Source organism: Neoarius graeffei, chromosome 2, assembly GCF_027579695.1.
Source record: "Neoarius graeffei isolate fNeoGra1 chromosome 2, fNeoGra1.pri, whole genome shotgun sequence".
Taxonomy (NCBI): domain Eukaryota; kingdom Metazoa; phylum Chordata; class Actinopteri; order Siluriformes; family Ariidae; genus Neoarius; species Neoarius graeffei.
In genome coordinates, this window is record NC_083570.1 from 66934155 (window position 1) to 66947955 (window position 13801).

The 13801-nt window shown below is 39.9% G+C and overlaps 2 protein-coding genes across 3 annotated transcripts in view; one reads left to right on the forward strand and one right to left on the reverse strand.

Moving 5' to 3' along the window:
• Window positions 1-4971: 4971 nt before the first annotated feature.
• Window positions 4972-6930, forward strand: etfbkmt (electron transfer flavoprotein subunit beta lysine methyltransferase). The gene is made up of 3 exons (XM_060909133.1): window positions 4972-5477; window positions 5643-5773; window positions 6210-6930. Exons 1-3 carry the CDS (start codon window positions 5203-5205, stop codon window positions 6557-6559), a joined length of 756 nt encoding a protein of 251 aa, XP_060765116.1. The 5' UTR covers window positions 4972-5202; the 3' UTR covers window positions 6560-6930.
• Window positions 6931-7987: 1057 nt separating this feature from the next.
• Window positions 7988-13801, reverse strand: part of amn1 (antagonist of mitotic exit network 1 homolog (S. cerevisiae)) — a 31081-nt gene continuing 25267 nt past the window's right edge. The window contains exons 5-7 of one of the 2 annotated variants that reach the window (XM_060914749.1): window positions 12144-12200; window positions 10917-11028; window positions 7988-9286 (exon numbers count right to left, since the gene is read on the reverse strand). In XM_060914749.1, the coding sequence (XP_060770732.1) occupies window positions 9213-9286; window positions 10917-11028; window positions 12144-12200 (243 nt within the window). In that variant the 3' untranslated portion in view covers window positions 7988-9212. The remainder of the gene's footprint in view (window positions 9287-10916; window positions 11029-12143; window positions 12201-13801) is intronic. The other variant, XM_060914748.1, reaches the window with a different exon arrangement.

Below are 13801 nucleotides of genomic sequence, written 5' to 3' on the forward strand. Positions count from 1 at the left end.
CATTTAGAATGTTCTATATTTCTGCATAAATATGACCTAAAACATCATCAGATTTTCACACAAGTCCTAAAAGTAGATAAACAGAGCCCAGTTAAACAAATAAGACAAAAATATTATACTTGGTCATTTATTTATTGAGGAAAATGATCCAATATTACATATCTGTGAGTGGCAAAAGTATGTGAACCTCTAGGATTAGCAGTTAATTTGAAGGTGAAATTAGAGTCAGGTGTTTTCAATCAATGGGATGACAATCAGGTGTGAGTGGGCACCCTGTTTTATTTAAAGAACAGGGATCCATCAAAGTCTGATCTTCACAACACATGTTTGTGGAAGTGTATCATGGCACGAACAAAGGAGATTTCTGAGGACCTCAGAAAAAGCCTTGTTGATGCTCATCAGGCTGGAAAAGGTTACAAAACCATCTCTAAAGAGTTTGGACTCCACCAATCCACAGTCAGACATATTGAGTACAAATGGAGGAAATTCAAGACCATTGTTACCCTCCCCAGGAGTGGTCAACCAACTAAGATCACTCCAAGAGCAAGGCATGTAATTGTCGGCAAGGTCACAAAGGACCCCAGGGCAACTTCTAAGCAACTGAAGGCCTCTCTCACATTGGCTAATGTTAATGTTCATGAGTCCACCATCAAGAGAACACTGAACAACAATGGTGTGCATGGCAGGGTTGCAAGGAGAAAGCCACTGCTCTCCAAAAAGAACATTGCTGCTCATCTGCAGTTTGTTAAAGATCACGTGGACAAGCCAGAAAGCTATTGGAAAAATGTTTTGTGGACGGATGAGACCAAAATAGGACTTTTTGGTTTAAATGAGAAGCGTTATGTTTGGAGAAAGGAAAAGGCTGCATTCCAGTATCATGGTTTGGGCCTGTTTTGCTGCATCTGGGCCAAGATGGCTTGCCATCATTGATGGAACAATGAATTCTGAATTATACCAGCGAATTTTCAAGGAAAATGTCAGGACATCTGTCCATGAACTGAATCTCAAGAGAAGGTGGGTCATGCAGCAAGACAACGACCCTAAGCACACAAGTCGTTCTCCCAAAGAATGGTTAAAGAAGAATAAAGTTAATGTTTTGGAATGGCCAAGTCAAAGTCCTGACCTTAATCCAATCGAAATGTTGTGGAAGGACCTGAAGCAAACAGTTGATGTGAGGAAACCCACCAACATCCCAGAGTTGAAGCTGTTCTGTATGGAGGAATGGGCTAAAATTCCTCCAAGCCAGTGTGCAGGACTGATCAACAGTTACCAGAAATGTTTAGTTGCAGTTACTGCTGCACAAGGGGGGTCACACCAGATACTGAAAGCAAAGGTTCACATACTTTTGCCACTCAAAGATATTTAATATTGGATAATTTTCCTCAATAAATAAATGACCAAGTATAATTTTTTTGTCTCATTTGTTTAACTGGGTTATCTTTATATACTTTTAGAACTTATGTGAAAATCTGATGATGTTTTAGGTCATTTTTATGCTGAAATATAGAAAATTGTAAAGGGTTCACAAACTTTCAAGCACCACTGTGTATAATTTGTCCTAGATATTTTATTTAGCATTAATAAAAACATTTCAGTATACCTAAATTTGCAGAGAGAGTCACATTGAGTGAGGAATAGCATCTTAAATTTGCCTTTGATCACTCTAATGACTCGCAGTTCACATCCAGCTAGCAAGAGAACCATGAGTGAAGTGATTTATGGCTTGCGTTAGTCTACAACTCTAATCAGAGAGACATGTTACACAGTGCCGGTAGGCTTGACTCAATGCTAGCCCAGAAATCCTTGCTGTAATATGCAAATTTGGCTGTCCAATCAGAGGCGGCTAAATTTGCATATTACAGGAAGGATTTCTGGGATAGCATTGAGTCAAGCCTACCGTCACTGTGTAACATGTCTCTTTGACTAAAGTTGTAGACTAAATCAAACAATAAATCAATTCACTTCTCTTACTAGCTCTGCTTTGCAATAAAAAACAAACAAACCCATTCACTTTTTTATGCTGATCAGAGAATTACAATGGTTTTTCATATGATAAAAATGTAATTTGCGATTAAATATTTTAATAGTTTGACTGCACTAATTATTACTGTTATTGGAGAGAGTACATGCTGAATTCCAAAACAAGGTAAATAATAACAACATGAGCTGTAGATATTTTGCAGGGCACCATCACACTGTGTCAAGACAAGAACAAGAACTTTCCTGAGAAATAACACGAATGTCTGCATCATGCGGGATTTGCGGGCGGAACAAAATATGGCAGGCGGGAGCGGGACTGAAAATCATAATTTTTTTGTGGGCGCGGGCGGGAGCAGGACTGAAAATCATAGTTCTTTGCAGGCGCGGGCGGGAGTGGGACTGCACAATGCGGGCGCCGGCGGGAGCGGGACTGAAAAATCCGACCCGCGCAGACCTCTAGTGTACAGCACAAAGCGTCGGGCAAAGTAAGAATGCCTGCTTTTGTAACAGAACAAATACGCAAAATTAGGCACCAGGAGAGATCAGCTGGCTCTCAGGAGGGTGGTTCGCTCCGCTGAAAGAATCATCAGGACCACCCTCCCTAACCTTCAGGACATTTATTCCAACCGCTGCAGGGACAGAGCCAGGAAGATCGCCGGCGACCCCAGCCACCCAAATAATAGACTGTTCTCCCTGCTGCCTTCAGGGAGACGCTACCGACAGCTGAAGTCCAACACTGAGAGAATGAGGAGGAGCTTCTTCCATCAGGCCATCAGACTGTTGAACTGTTCGCAATTATAACAAGGTACACTACTATGCACTACTGCACTTTGGACTTTAAGGACTCGTAACCGCACAGTCATCACATCTCTGCCATGCTTCCACTCATTTATTTGTGTGTGTATTTTTTTCTCCCCCCTTCCTCTTTTTATTTCTATAGTTTTTAATTTATCTTATCTATATACTAGGGGTGTGCAAAAATATCGATACGGCGATATATCGCGATACTTTGGCTTCCGATTCAATATCGATACTCAAAATTTGAATATCGATATTTTTTCAAATAATAAAATCATGTTTCAGACGGGTTGTAAATCCAGTACGACTTACGCACCTCCGCTCCGTGAGGTGTCGCTGTGCCGCTACCTCACTGCAAGGCACTCTTCGTCTTCTCTTTTTTCCCCGGTGGTTGCAGTGAGGAAAAAAAACAGGCAAGCATGGCTGTTAACGTAAACCTAGAGACGCCGCCGAACTTTAAGGCAGATGTTTGGAGCCACTTTGGATTCCAAAGGAAAGGAGAAAAAAAAAACAGTGAGCCAGACAAAGAGAATGCACTTTGCAAAACCTGTTTCGCTCCAATTAAATTAAGATGCTCCAATTAAGATGCCCACTGCACTTTTCAATGTGTTTCAGACAGTGCGTTGTTCCTGCAAAATACAGGGATGCAAACAGCGCGCCTTTTGGCGGATGGCGCTTTTTTCACGGCTGAATCGCACAGATCCGATTTTTTTTTGGGGGGGGGGGGGGGGGGCGTTGGAGTGTCTGATTATAATTCAAAGTAAATTCTGTATTAAAATTACTAAATAAGCAAATCCGTTACAGTCCATGAAACAGGAAGTATAAGGATGAGGAAAACACAGTTTAGATCGGGAAGCTGCGCACATTTGCGCAGTCCTGCCGCTCAGGCTGCACAAATGCACAAATGATTTTCTTCAGTGACACAGATATTGTGATGTGGTTGAAATTTCTTGCAATATATCGATTATCGCAGAATTGCTGTACCGTGATATTATCGTTATCGTGGGCAAAATATCGCCATAGTATCGTATCGTGAGGTATCTGGTGATACCCAGCCCTACTATATACTACGAAAAGCCATCAGGATTGCAGGTGACCCCATCCATCCATCCATCTATCTCACCTCACCTCACAGCCTCTTCACCCTGCTGTCGTCGGGGAGGAGACTGTGGAGTCTCTGGGCCAAAACCAGCAGGCTCAAGGACAGTTTCTTTCACCAGGCAGTCAGGAGGCTCAAATCCCTCCCTCCTCCTCTCCCCCCTCTGCCCCCCTCCTCCTCACCCCTCTGCCCCCCCTCTGCCCCCCTCCTCCTCCCCCCTCTGCCCCCCGCCACAGATTCTGCCCGTACACCCCCCTTCAGCATCTGACATCATGTCACCCTCACAGTCCCCCCCCCAACACACACACACACACACTCAACATTCATTCGCACACGGACTGCACATTTCACTTTACCTCACTCATTTGCACTATTCCGCACTACCTCACCTTAACAGCTATTAGTTTGTTTATACTGCTTATTTCTTGTTTACCTGCTATACCTCAAGTGCCCTTGACCGTTTATTTTATGTCCTTTGCTCTAATTTTATATATATATATATATATATATATATATATATATATATATATATATATATATATATATATATATGTGTGTGTGTGTGTGTGTGTGTATACCTGTGAGTGTTTAGGCTAATGTCTTTCTTATCTAGTGTTTATACTGTTTATATTGTTTATTTCAGTTATTCTGTTTTTATTTATTGCATTGCCTGTTTGCACCGTGGGTCAGAGAGGACTGATATTGCATTTATGCTGTATGTTGAGCATGTATAGCATATTTGACAATAAAGTTGACTTGACTTTTACACTCGCAACGACCTAAGGTACATAAGAATTTCACTGTAATTACTTGTAATTATATGTGACCAATAAAACTTGAACTGAACTTGAATTATAAGGCTTCTCATAAAAACACTAAATGCAAAAGGGTTTATCAACACACAAAGCCTTCATATTTGCCAAGTTAGGCTAAAATATGAGGCTACAGATGATGATAAATTAAGCGCCGTTTGGGAGCCGAAAGAGCCGACTCTTCTTTGAGAGCCGTGCCACAAGAGTCGGCTCTCTGAAAAGAGCCGAACTTCCCATCACTACTCACGGAAATTAACTTGAGAAGGGTTCGCGACGGCTTTACGACACCAGCGACGCATTTGCGGCTAGTTTGAGAGAAATTTTGTCGCACGATTTTTTTGAACGTGTTCAAAATTTCAGCGACGGAGGGACACTTTGCGACTCATGCGAGGAACTTGAAGCCCTGTGAATGTTTCGACACTTTTGAAACTCTCTCGGTCGCAGGCTTTACATCACTAGTGTTCAGGTGTTCTACACCTTTTGTGCTGGAGACTCACTGAGCTGTTTATCGAGATGAGTCGAGGACTATTTATTTGTTTATGTCGCAGTGACGCGCTGAGAAAACCCTTTCAGACTGTTCGCCGGTATATGAAATGGACGACAGAAAATGAAACAAAGCGGTTTATTGCAGAAAACACTGAGATAGTCAAAGGTCAAAGTTTAACACCCGAGATCGCGTTAAGACTCTTTACAGTGAAATGTCGCTTCTGGACGGAGAGACCAGAGTTCTGGCCCTTTCCTGACCCCTTCTGGGCGATATACTGGCCTGGGGGACAGGCACTGACCAGGTAATGGTGCAGGGCTCTTTAAACACTGTGTTAATATATAAACACTTTTCTTACCTCCCAAACCTTGTTACAGCTGATGTTGCAGTGTTTTGTTAGCTTGCACTGTGACAAGTATTCAGAACCTAGATTTAAAAATATTTACTTTTCAGCGGTTTTTTTTTTTAGGTATCTTTTAAACAATCCAGAGGTGTCAGCAGGTAGGAAAGTGCTGGATCTTGGCTGTGGATGTGGCGCATCTGCTATTGCTGCTAAACTCAGTGGGGCTGCTCATGTGGTGGCTAATGACACTGATCCAAGTAAGAAAGAAAGCACAACTTTATTCATCATCCTCTCTGCATTTAACCCATCTGAAGCAGTGAACACACATACCCAGAGCAGTGGGCAGCCATGCTAACAGCACCCAGGGAGCAGTTGGGAGTTAGGAGGTGCCTCGCTCAAGGGCACGTCAGCCCAAGGCTGTCCCATATTAACCTAACCACATGTCTTTGAACTGTGGGGGAAACCCACGCAGATACGGGGAGAACATGCAAATTCCACACGGAAAGGCCCTCGCCGGCCGCTAGGTTTGAACCCCGAACCTCCTTGCTGTGAGGTGACCATGCTAACGGCTACACCACAAGACATTTACGTTGGGAAAAAAAGGGGAAATATTTGAATATATAATTCTGTCAAAACATTAGGTTCCATATCACAAATATTTTGTATAGCTGATGCATTGTTGTTGTTCTGTAGTTGCTGCAGTTGCCACAAAGATGAACTGCGAGCTGAATGGTTTAGAGCCCTTGTCTTGTGTGACCGAGAACCTGATTGGCTCAGAACCTGAGAACTGGGACCTCATCCTGCTGGGAGACATGTTCTATGATGAGACTCTTACAGACAGCTTACATAAGTGGCTCTACAAATGTGTCAAGCTTCACAGAACACACATACTAATTGGAGACCCAGGACGGGCGCAGTTTGAAAACCATGACATCAAGAAACTGTTGTGTGAAGAGGCTCGGTTTGAGTTACCTGACTCGGTTCGAGAAGAAAATTACGGACTGACAAGCAGCACAGTGTGGCAGTACAGACCTAATTCCTAAGTTGATATGAACAGGCAGTCAATGTGAACATCAGTGAACAGTTTACAACTTCAACAAAACAGACTTCATGCGAAAACTATATTTTCCTGGTTTCACAATTATACTTTGACTATACAGGATACTGTTATAGAAGCAAATTACTTATAAATCATGTCTGTTATCATCCAAATGAGGATGGGTTCCTTTTTGAGTCTGGTTCCTCTCAAGGTTTCTTCCTCATATCATCTGAGGGAGTTTTTCCTTGCTACTGTCACCACAGGCTTGCTTATTAGGGGTAAATTAGGGATAACATTAAACATGAGCTAAAGTCTTTAATTTTCTGTAAAGCTGCTTTACAACAATGTCTGTAATTAAAAGTGCTTTACAGATCACCTTGACTAAGTTAACTTTAAAAAAAAAATCAGTCCATTTCTAAACGACAAGCAGTTCTATTTGTTAAGAAGACTTTAAAATACAACTGACACTTCAAACTCATTTTAATAAAGGTGTACATTATTTATAGGACTTGGTTGGTTAGTGTGAGAAAGCACTGTTTGTAGGATTTTAACCCATACACAGTGCCCTCCATAATTATTGGTACCCCTTGTAAAGATTAGGAAAAAAAATCTGCCTTTTGGAGAAGTAGCATATCACACTGAGAAAAATACAACCTTTAATTGAAAAATTTATTCAGAGAAAAAAAAAACCAAATCCCTCCTCATGAAATCATTAAACAAATCATTGTTAATACTTGCTAATCTTTGACCTGTATTGCACTCAAAACAATACAACAGCACACTAAAATTCATGAGGTTAAAAAAAAAACAACCCTGAATATTTTTTCAAAACATTTCAATTTTGATTCTTGCAAACACATTTCAAAAAGGTTGGGACAGTAAAGCATTTACCACTTAAGTGTTGTGACAAGGAATGGCAACACTACAAAAAGATATTTAGGGACTGAAGACACCAAGTGATGAAGTGTTTCAGGTGTTATTTTGTCCCATTCTTCCTACGAAACAGGTAGGTGTGCAACAGTACAGGGTCATCATTGTCATTTTTTGTTTTAAACTTTACCACACATTCTCTATTGGTACAGATGGGACAGACACCCTCTCTTTCTACAGACATGCCTTTGTAACATGTGTAGAATGTGGTTTTGTATGGTTTTTGAAGACAGCATATGTTGCTCCAAAACCTCAATGTACTTTTCTGCATTAATGCTGCCATCACAGAAGTGCAAGTTACCTTTGCCAGGGGCACCGGCACAACCCCATACCATGCCAGACCCTGGCCGTTGGACTGCTTGTTATTAACAGTTAGGATGGTTCTTTGTCTTTGGTCCAGAGCACACTGCGTCCATTTATTTAAAAAACACCTGGGATACTAATTAGTCTGACCACAATTCCACTGTGTGATGGTTCATTCCAGATGCTTCAGAGCCCAGAGAAGTCGATGGCGCTTCTGGACATAATTAACAAAAGGCTTCGTTTCTGCACAGTAAAGTTTTAACTGGTATTTGTGGATGTAACTCTGTATTGTAGTGCTAGAGAAAGGTTTGCCAAAGTAATGCTGAGCCCATGTAGTTATATCAGCTATAGATGAATGATAGTTCTTGATGCAGTGCCGTCTGAGGGATCGGAGATCATGGGTGTTCAGCTTAGGCTTGTGCCCTTGCCCTTTTAGGCACAAATTCCTCCAGATTCCTTGAATCATTTAAGAGACTTTATGCATCATAGAAACTGAAATATCAAAATCCCCTTCCTATCTTTCTTTGAGGAATATTGTTTTTAAAATTTCAATAAGTTTCTTCACACATTTGTTGACAAACTAGAGATCCTTGGCCCATCTTTGTTCCTCAAACACTAGGCCTTTCCTGGATCCGGATTTTGTACCAAATCATGATTACAATCACCCGTTTCAAAATCCAATAAATAAATAATTCTTTTACCTCATTCTTACCCACAAATTGTTCAGTACTACCACAAAAGTTCAAAGCAAGCAAGAAAATAAATAAAAAAACCAACCCTGTCTAGCTCAGAGTTCATTCAAGAAACTGGTTCATTCAAAAAGAGATGTTGACAGAAAAATCATCCTTCTCTAAACTAAAGATGCAAGAAATCCCTCTCATGTCACCTCTCTCCTGAACTCTTCCCTCTCTCTCATGGATTATTTTTTTTTTCTTCCAGAACAAATTTTGTACATTTTAAACACAAGTGATTTATGATGAACAGAGTTGTGTTGCAAGCAGCTGTGCTGCAGTTTTAGAAATATTTTATTACTATAACAGACATTTATTTAATTAATGATGTTTATTGACCATCTTCATTAGTAATTGACATTAAGAAAAATTAAGGTTCTTGCATCCAAAAAGTACTTTACAAAAGTTAATTTAAAAAAAAAAAAAAGTGTTACTAATATTTAGCATATTCACATCACTGAAATTCCATAAGCTATACACACTCGTTTCACCTAAGCTACAGTATGGACACTTTCAGTAGCTCAGAACACAAAATCTTGGCGATTATATGCAAATTATAGCAGTGACACCTGTGGCTTGAGAAAGTAAAACTGATTAACGTGTTTACTATGCATTTTTCCACTGTAGATTTTTGTATGCATTAACAGGTACATGGACATACTGCATGAGCTCAAAGCATGCATTAGAGAAGACTCAGTACACAGTCCAGGAGACCTGTTGAATCTTGTTAGGCCCCAGAAAGTTATGAAGTGCCTCCCTGGATTTATCTAAAATACAAAACCAAAATAGGTTTAAAGCAATGTTTCAACCCTGTAGTCACAAGGAATCAGAAGAATGTGTCATGCAAATTTGGGTCCACAAGTATTTGATCAGTGACAATTTTCATAATTTTGCTTCTGTACAACACCACAATGGATTAGAAATGAAGCAATCAATATGTGAAGTATGAACTTTCAGCTTTAATTAAAAGGGGTTTAAAAATACTGCATTAATTTTTTTAGGAGTTACAATTTAGTACTCATTTTCACAGGCTCAAAAGTAATTGGACAATTGACTGAAGCAGTTTCATGGCCAGTTCTGGCCCGTTTCCTCGTTATGCCAAATTAAGGAAATAAAGGTATGGAGTTGATTCCAACTGTTTAATTTGGTAGCTGTTCATGGGAACTCTCAAATGTGCAATCCATAGGGGTACTGATGTAAGTGAAGGAGGCCATAATTTGGTTGGGGGACCCAACCACAGACCTATCAGAAATGTTAGAAGTGGCCAAATTGACAGTTTGGTACATTCTTAAAAAGAAGGAACACACTGGTGAGATCAGCAACACTAAAAGGCCATGGAAGGCAACTACAGAGAATTCTATAATCATTCATTCTTTGATGAAGAAAAACCTTCACAACATCTAGTCAAGTCAAGAACACAGTCAATGAGGTCGAAGTCTACAATCAAGACACATCTTGATGAATATAAATACAGGTTTTACTTCATGATACTCACTGGTAACACTCAAGTACAGAAAGGCCAGATTAGACTTTGTTGGAAACCTCTAAAAAAGCCTGCCCAGTTCTGGAACAAGATTCTTTGGACAGATGAAACCAAGATTAATGTGTACCAGAATGATGGAAAGGACTCAATCTAAAGCATACCACATCATCTGTCAAACATGATGGATGCAGTGTTCTGGCATGAACATGTATGGCTGCCAATGGAACTGGGTTAGTGGTGTTTATCGATGTGACTGCTGATAGAAGTCGCAGAATGAATTCTGAAATATATAGAACTATATTTTCGACTCAGATTCAGTCAAATGCTGTAAAACTTCTAGGGCGAAGCGTCACAGTACAGATGTAAAATGACCCAAAACATACCGTGAAAACAACAAGAGTTTCTTAAGGTAAAGAAATGGAATGTTCTTAAAAGGCTGAGTCAACTGACCTTAACTCAATTGAGCATGCTTTTCACTTACTGAAGACAAAACTTAAGGCAGAAAGACAAGCAGCAACTGAAGGAAGCTGGAGTAAAAGCCTGGCAAAGCATCTCAGAGTAAACTCAGCTTTTGGTGATGTCCAGATTTCAGACAGTCACTGACTGCAAAGGATTTGTATCCAAGTATTAAAAAATAATCCTTAGAATTATGTTAATTTGTCCAATTACTTTTGAGCCTGTGAAAACAGAGGAACTATGTAAAAATTCCTAAATGGTTAATGCAATATTTTTGTTAAACCCCTTCAGTTAAAGGCGAAAGCCTTCACTTCAAATCAAATTCATTGCTTTATTTCAAATTCATTATGGTGGTGGTGTACAAAGGCAAAATTAGTCACTGTCCAAATACTTATGGGCCCAACTGTATATCAAACATATCATTAGTCTGTTTGTATAGACATAATACTATAATATACCTGTAATTAGGGGACATCCGTGAAAATAGAAATATCGAATGTTGAGACAGTTTGAGAGAACAGCAGCCACAGCCTTGTCTGTTAAGTTATGGCACCGTGTCATCTGTAACTCCTTTTTTTAAGAATAAATACAAACATGAAGCAAATTTGAGTAGAATGAAAGCATCAACCAAATAATCAATCAATCAATCTTTTAGATAAGTTTTCAGGGCTGTAATTACACTCAGCATCCACTTTAATAGGAACACCTGCATATTCCTAGTTATTTAAAGTCAACCAATTATTTGGCAGTAGCGCAGTGCAAAAAAAAAAACACACCCACATGCAGATACAGGTCAAGAGCTTCAGTTAATGTTCACATCAAACATCCGAATAATTAAAAAATAAATAAATGTGATCTCTGATTATAGCATGGTTGTTGGCACCAGATAAGCTGGTTCGAGTGTTTCAAAACCTGCCAATCCCCTTGGACTTTCATGCGCTAGTCTTTAGAATTTACACACAATGATGCAAAAAACAAAAATCGAACCAATTTGGCCATTTTCTTCTGACCTCCGTCATCAACAATGCGTGTCCACCCACAGTCGCTCACTCAAATGTTTTTTTGTTTTTCACACCATTGGGTGTAAACTCTAGAGACCTGTGTGTGTGTGTGTGTGTGTGTGTGTGTGTGTGTGTGTGTGTGTGTGAGAAAATCCCAGGCTGATTAGATAACTGTATGCATGTACAGGTGTTCCAATAAACTGGACAATGAGTATGTTTCAGTAGTAACAGGGTGTACTGTTACGGGAAAATAAAATCAACAACAGGGTTGTGTAATGTAACCCCAAGAAGCACTTATTTTCCTATCAATGTACATCCCAAAGTGTTTTATTCCCTTCAAACCTCAGCAACCTGTTAACAGTTAAAATTTTTATTTACATGTCATTTTTCATGAGCGTATAGTTATATTTAATACAAATTAGTTCCTCTTATCACTTGTTATAGAAGCTATAAACAGTCATTCACCTTTTACTAAATAAAAAAAAATAAACCCCACCACTCATTACTGAGAAACTGCAAAGCTCTGTCTTTAGAATTTCCCATGGCAGAAAACGAAATGCAACAACTTTGTTCCAAACCACTGACTGACTGATTAATGTCAGAGCTGCTTTCAACATTATGACCAATGAAAGTTAAGAATTCAGCAGTGTTGTGATAATAAATAGCAGTGAATATACACATTACCTTTAAGCTCTGACAGCACACTCCAGTTGCAAGACCAAGAACACCTTCATCAGTGACCTATCAGGAAAATGTTAAATAATAAAATTACAATTGCACTAATACATAGAGAAAAATGCAGTTTAATCAAAAGGATTTAAAAGAATCATTGCCTTTTAAAATAGCATTGAAAGGTTAACATCAATGCACATCACTGAAACTCAGCACTACATCAGAAGATACAAAGTGATGCTGACGTTGTTTGGGCTTTTTTTTTTTAAAGAAATGTTGGCTGGATGTAAATAAAATTAACATTTCTCCCCACCACAGCTATTCTTTTTGTGGTTTTAGGTATTAATAAATACAGTTAACAGCTTTTCTAATGTTTTTAATTGTAGGGTTAAATGGTCGGGAAATTTGCTGCAACAACTGAAACCTGAAATTGGAGGAGTCACTCTCTCTCACACACACACACACACTTTGGAAAAAATTAAGAGACCACTGGAAAATTCAGCTTATCTGGTTTTACTATTTATAGGTATGTGTTTGAGGAACATGAATATTTTTTGCTTTATTCCATAAAGTACTGACATTTCCCCCCCCCCCAAATTCTCACTTAAGAGCATTTAACTGCAGAACATGACAACTGGTCAAAATAACAAAAAAAAGATGAAGTATTTTCAGACATTGATTAATGCATGGAAATCAAGGTCATATTCTGTTTTAAACAACACAATACTAATGTTTGAACTTCGGATGAGTTCAGAAATCAAATATTTGGTAGAATAACCCTGACATTTAAAAACCACAGCTTTCATGCGTCTTGGCATGCTCTCCACAAGTCTTTCACATTGCTCTTGGGTGGCTTTATGCCACTCTGGGTGCAAAAATTCAATCAGCTCAGCTTTGTTTGATGGCTTGTGACTATCCATCTTCCTCTTGATCACATTCCAGAGGTTTTCAGTGGGGGTTCAAGTCTGGAGATTGGGTTGGACATGACATGACAGGATCTTGAGGTCCTCCATCCACACCTTGATTGACCTGGCTGTGTTGCATGGAGCTTTGTCCTGCTGGAAAACCCAGTCCTCAGAGTTTGGGAATATTGTCAGAGCAGAAGGAAGCAAGTTTTCTTCCAGGATAACCTTGTACATGGCTTAATTCATGTGTCCTTCGCAAACAAAAATCTGCCCCATTCTCACCTTGCTGAAGCACCCCCAGATCATCACCGATCCTCCATCAAATTTCACAATGGGTGCAACACACTGGCTTGTCGGCCTCTCCAGGTCTCTGTCTAACCATTAGAATACTAGGTGATGGGAGAAGCTGAAAATTGGACTCCGAGAAGATGACCTTACTCCAGTCCTTTACGGTCCAATCCTTATGGTCTTTAGCAAACATCAGCCTGGCTCTTCTTTGCTTCTCAATGAAGGGCTTCCCCCAGCTTTGCACGACTTCAGCCCCGCCCAGAGGAGCCTGTTTCGAACCGTCCTTGCCATGCACTTAACCCCAGCTCCCATTCTTTTTGTATGTCACTTGAGGTCATCCTACAGTTGTTGAGGGACATTCAAAGGAGTTGATAATCCCGGTCAGTGGAGAGTCGTTTTCACCCACCAGTCTGTAACTTTGTTGTCCCCAGTGTCTGCTGCTTGACCTTGTTCTTATGAACTGCCATCTTTGAAATT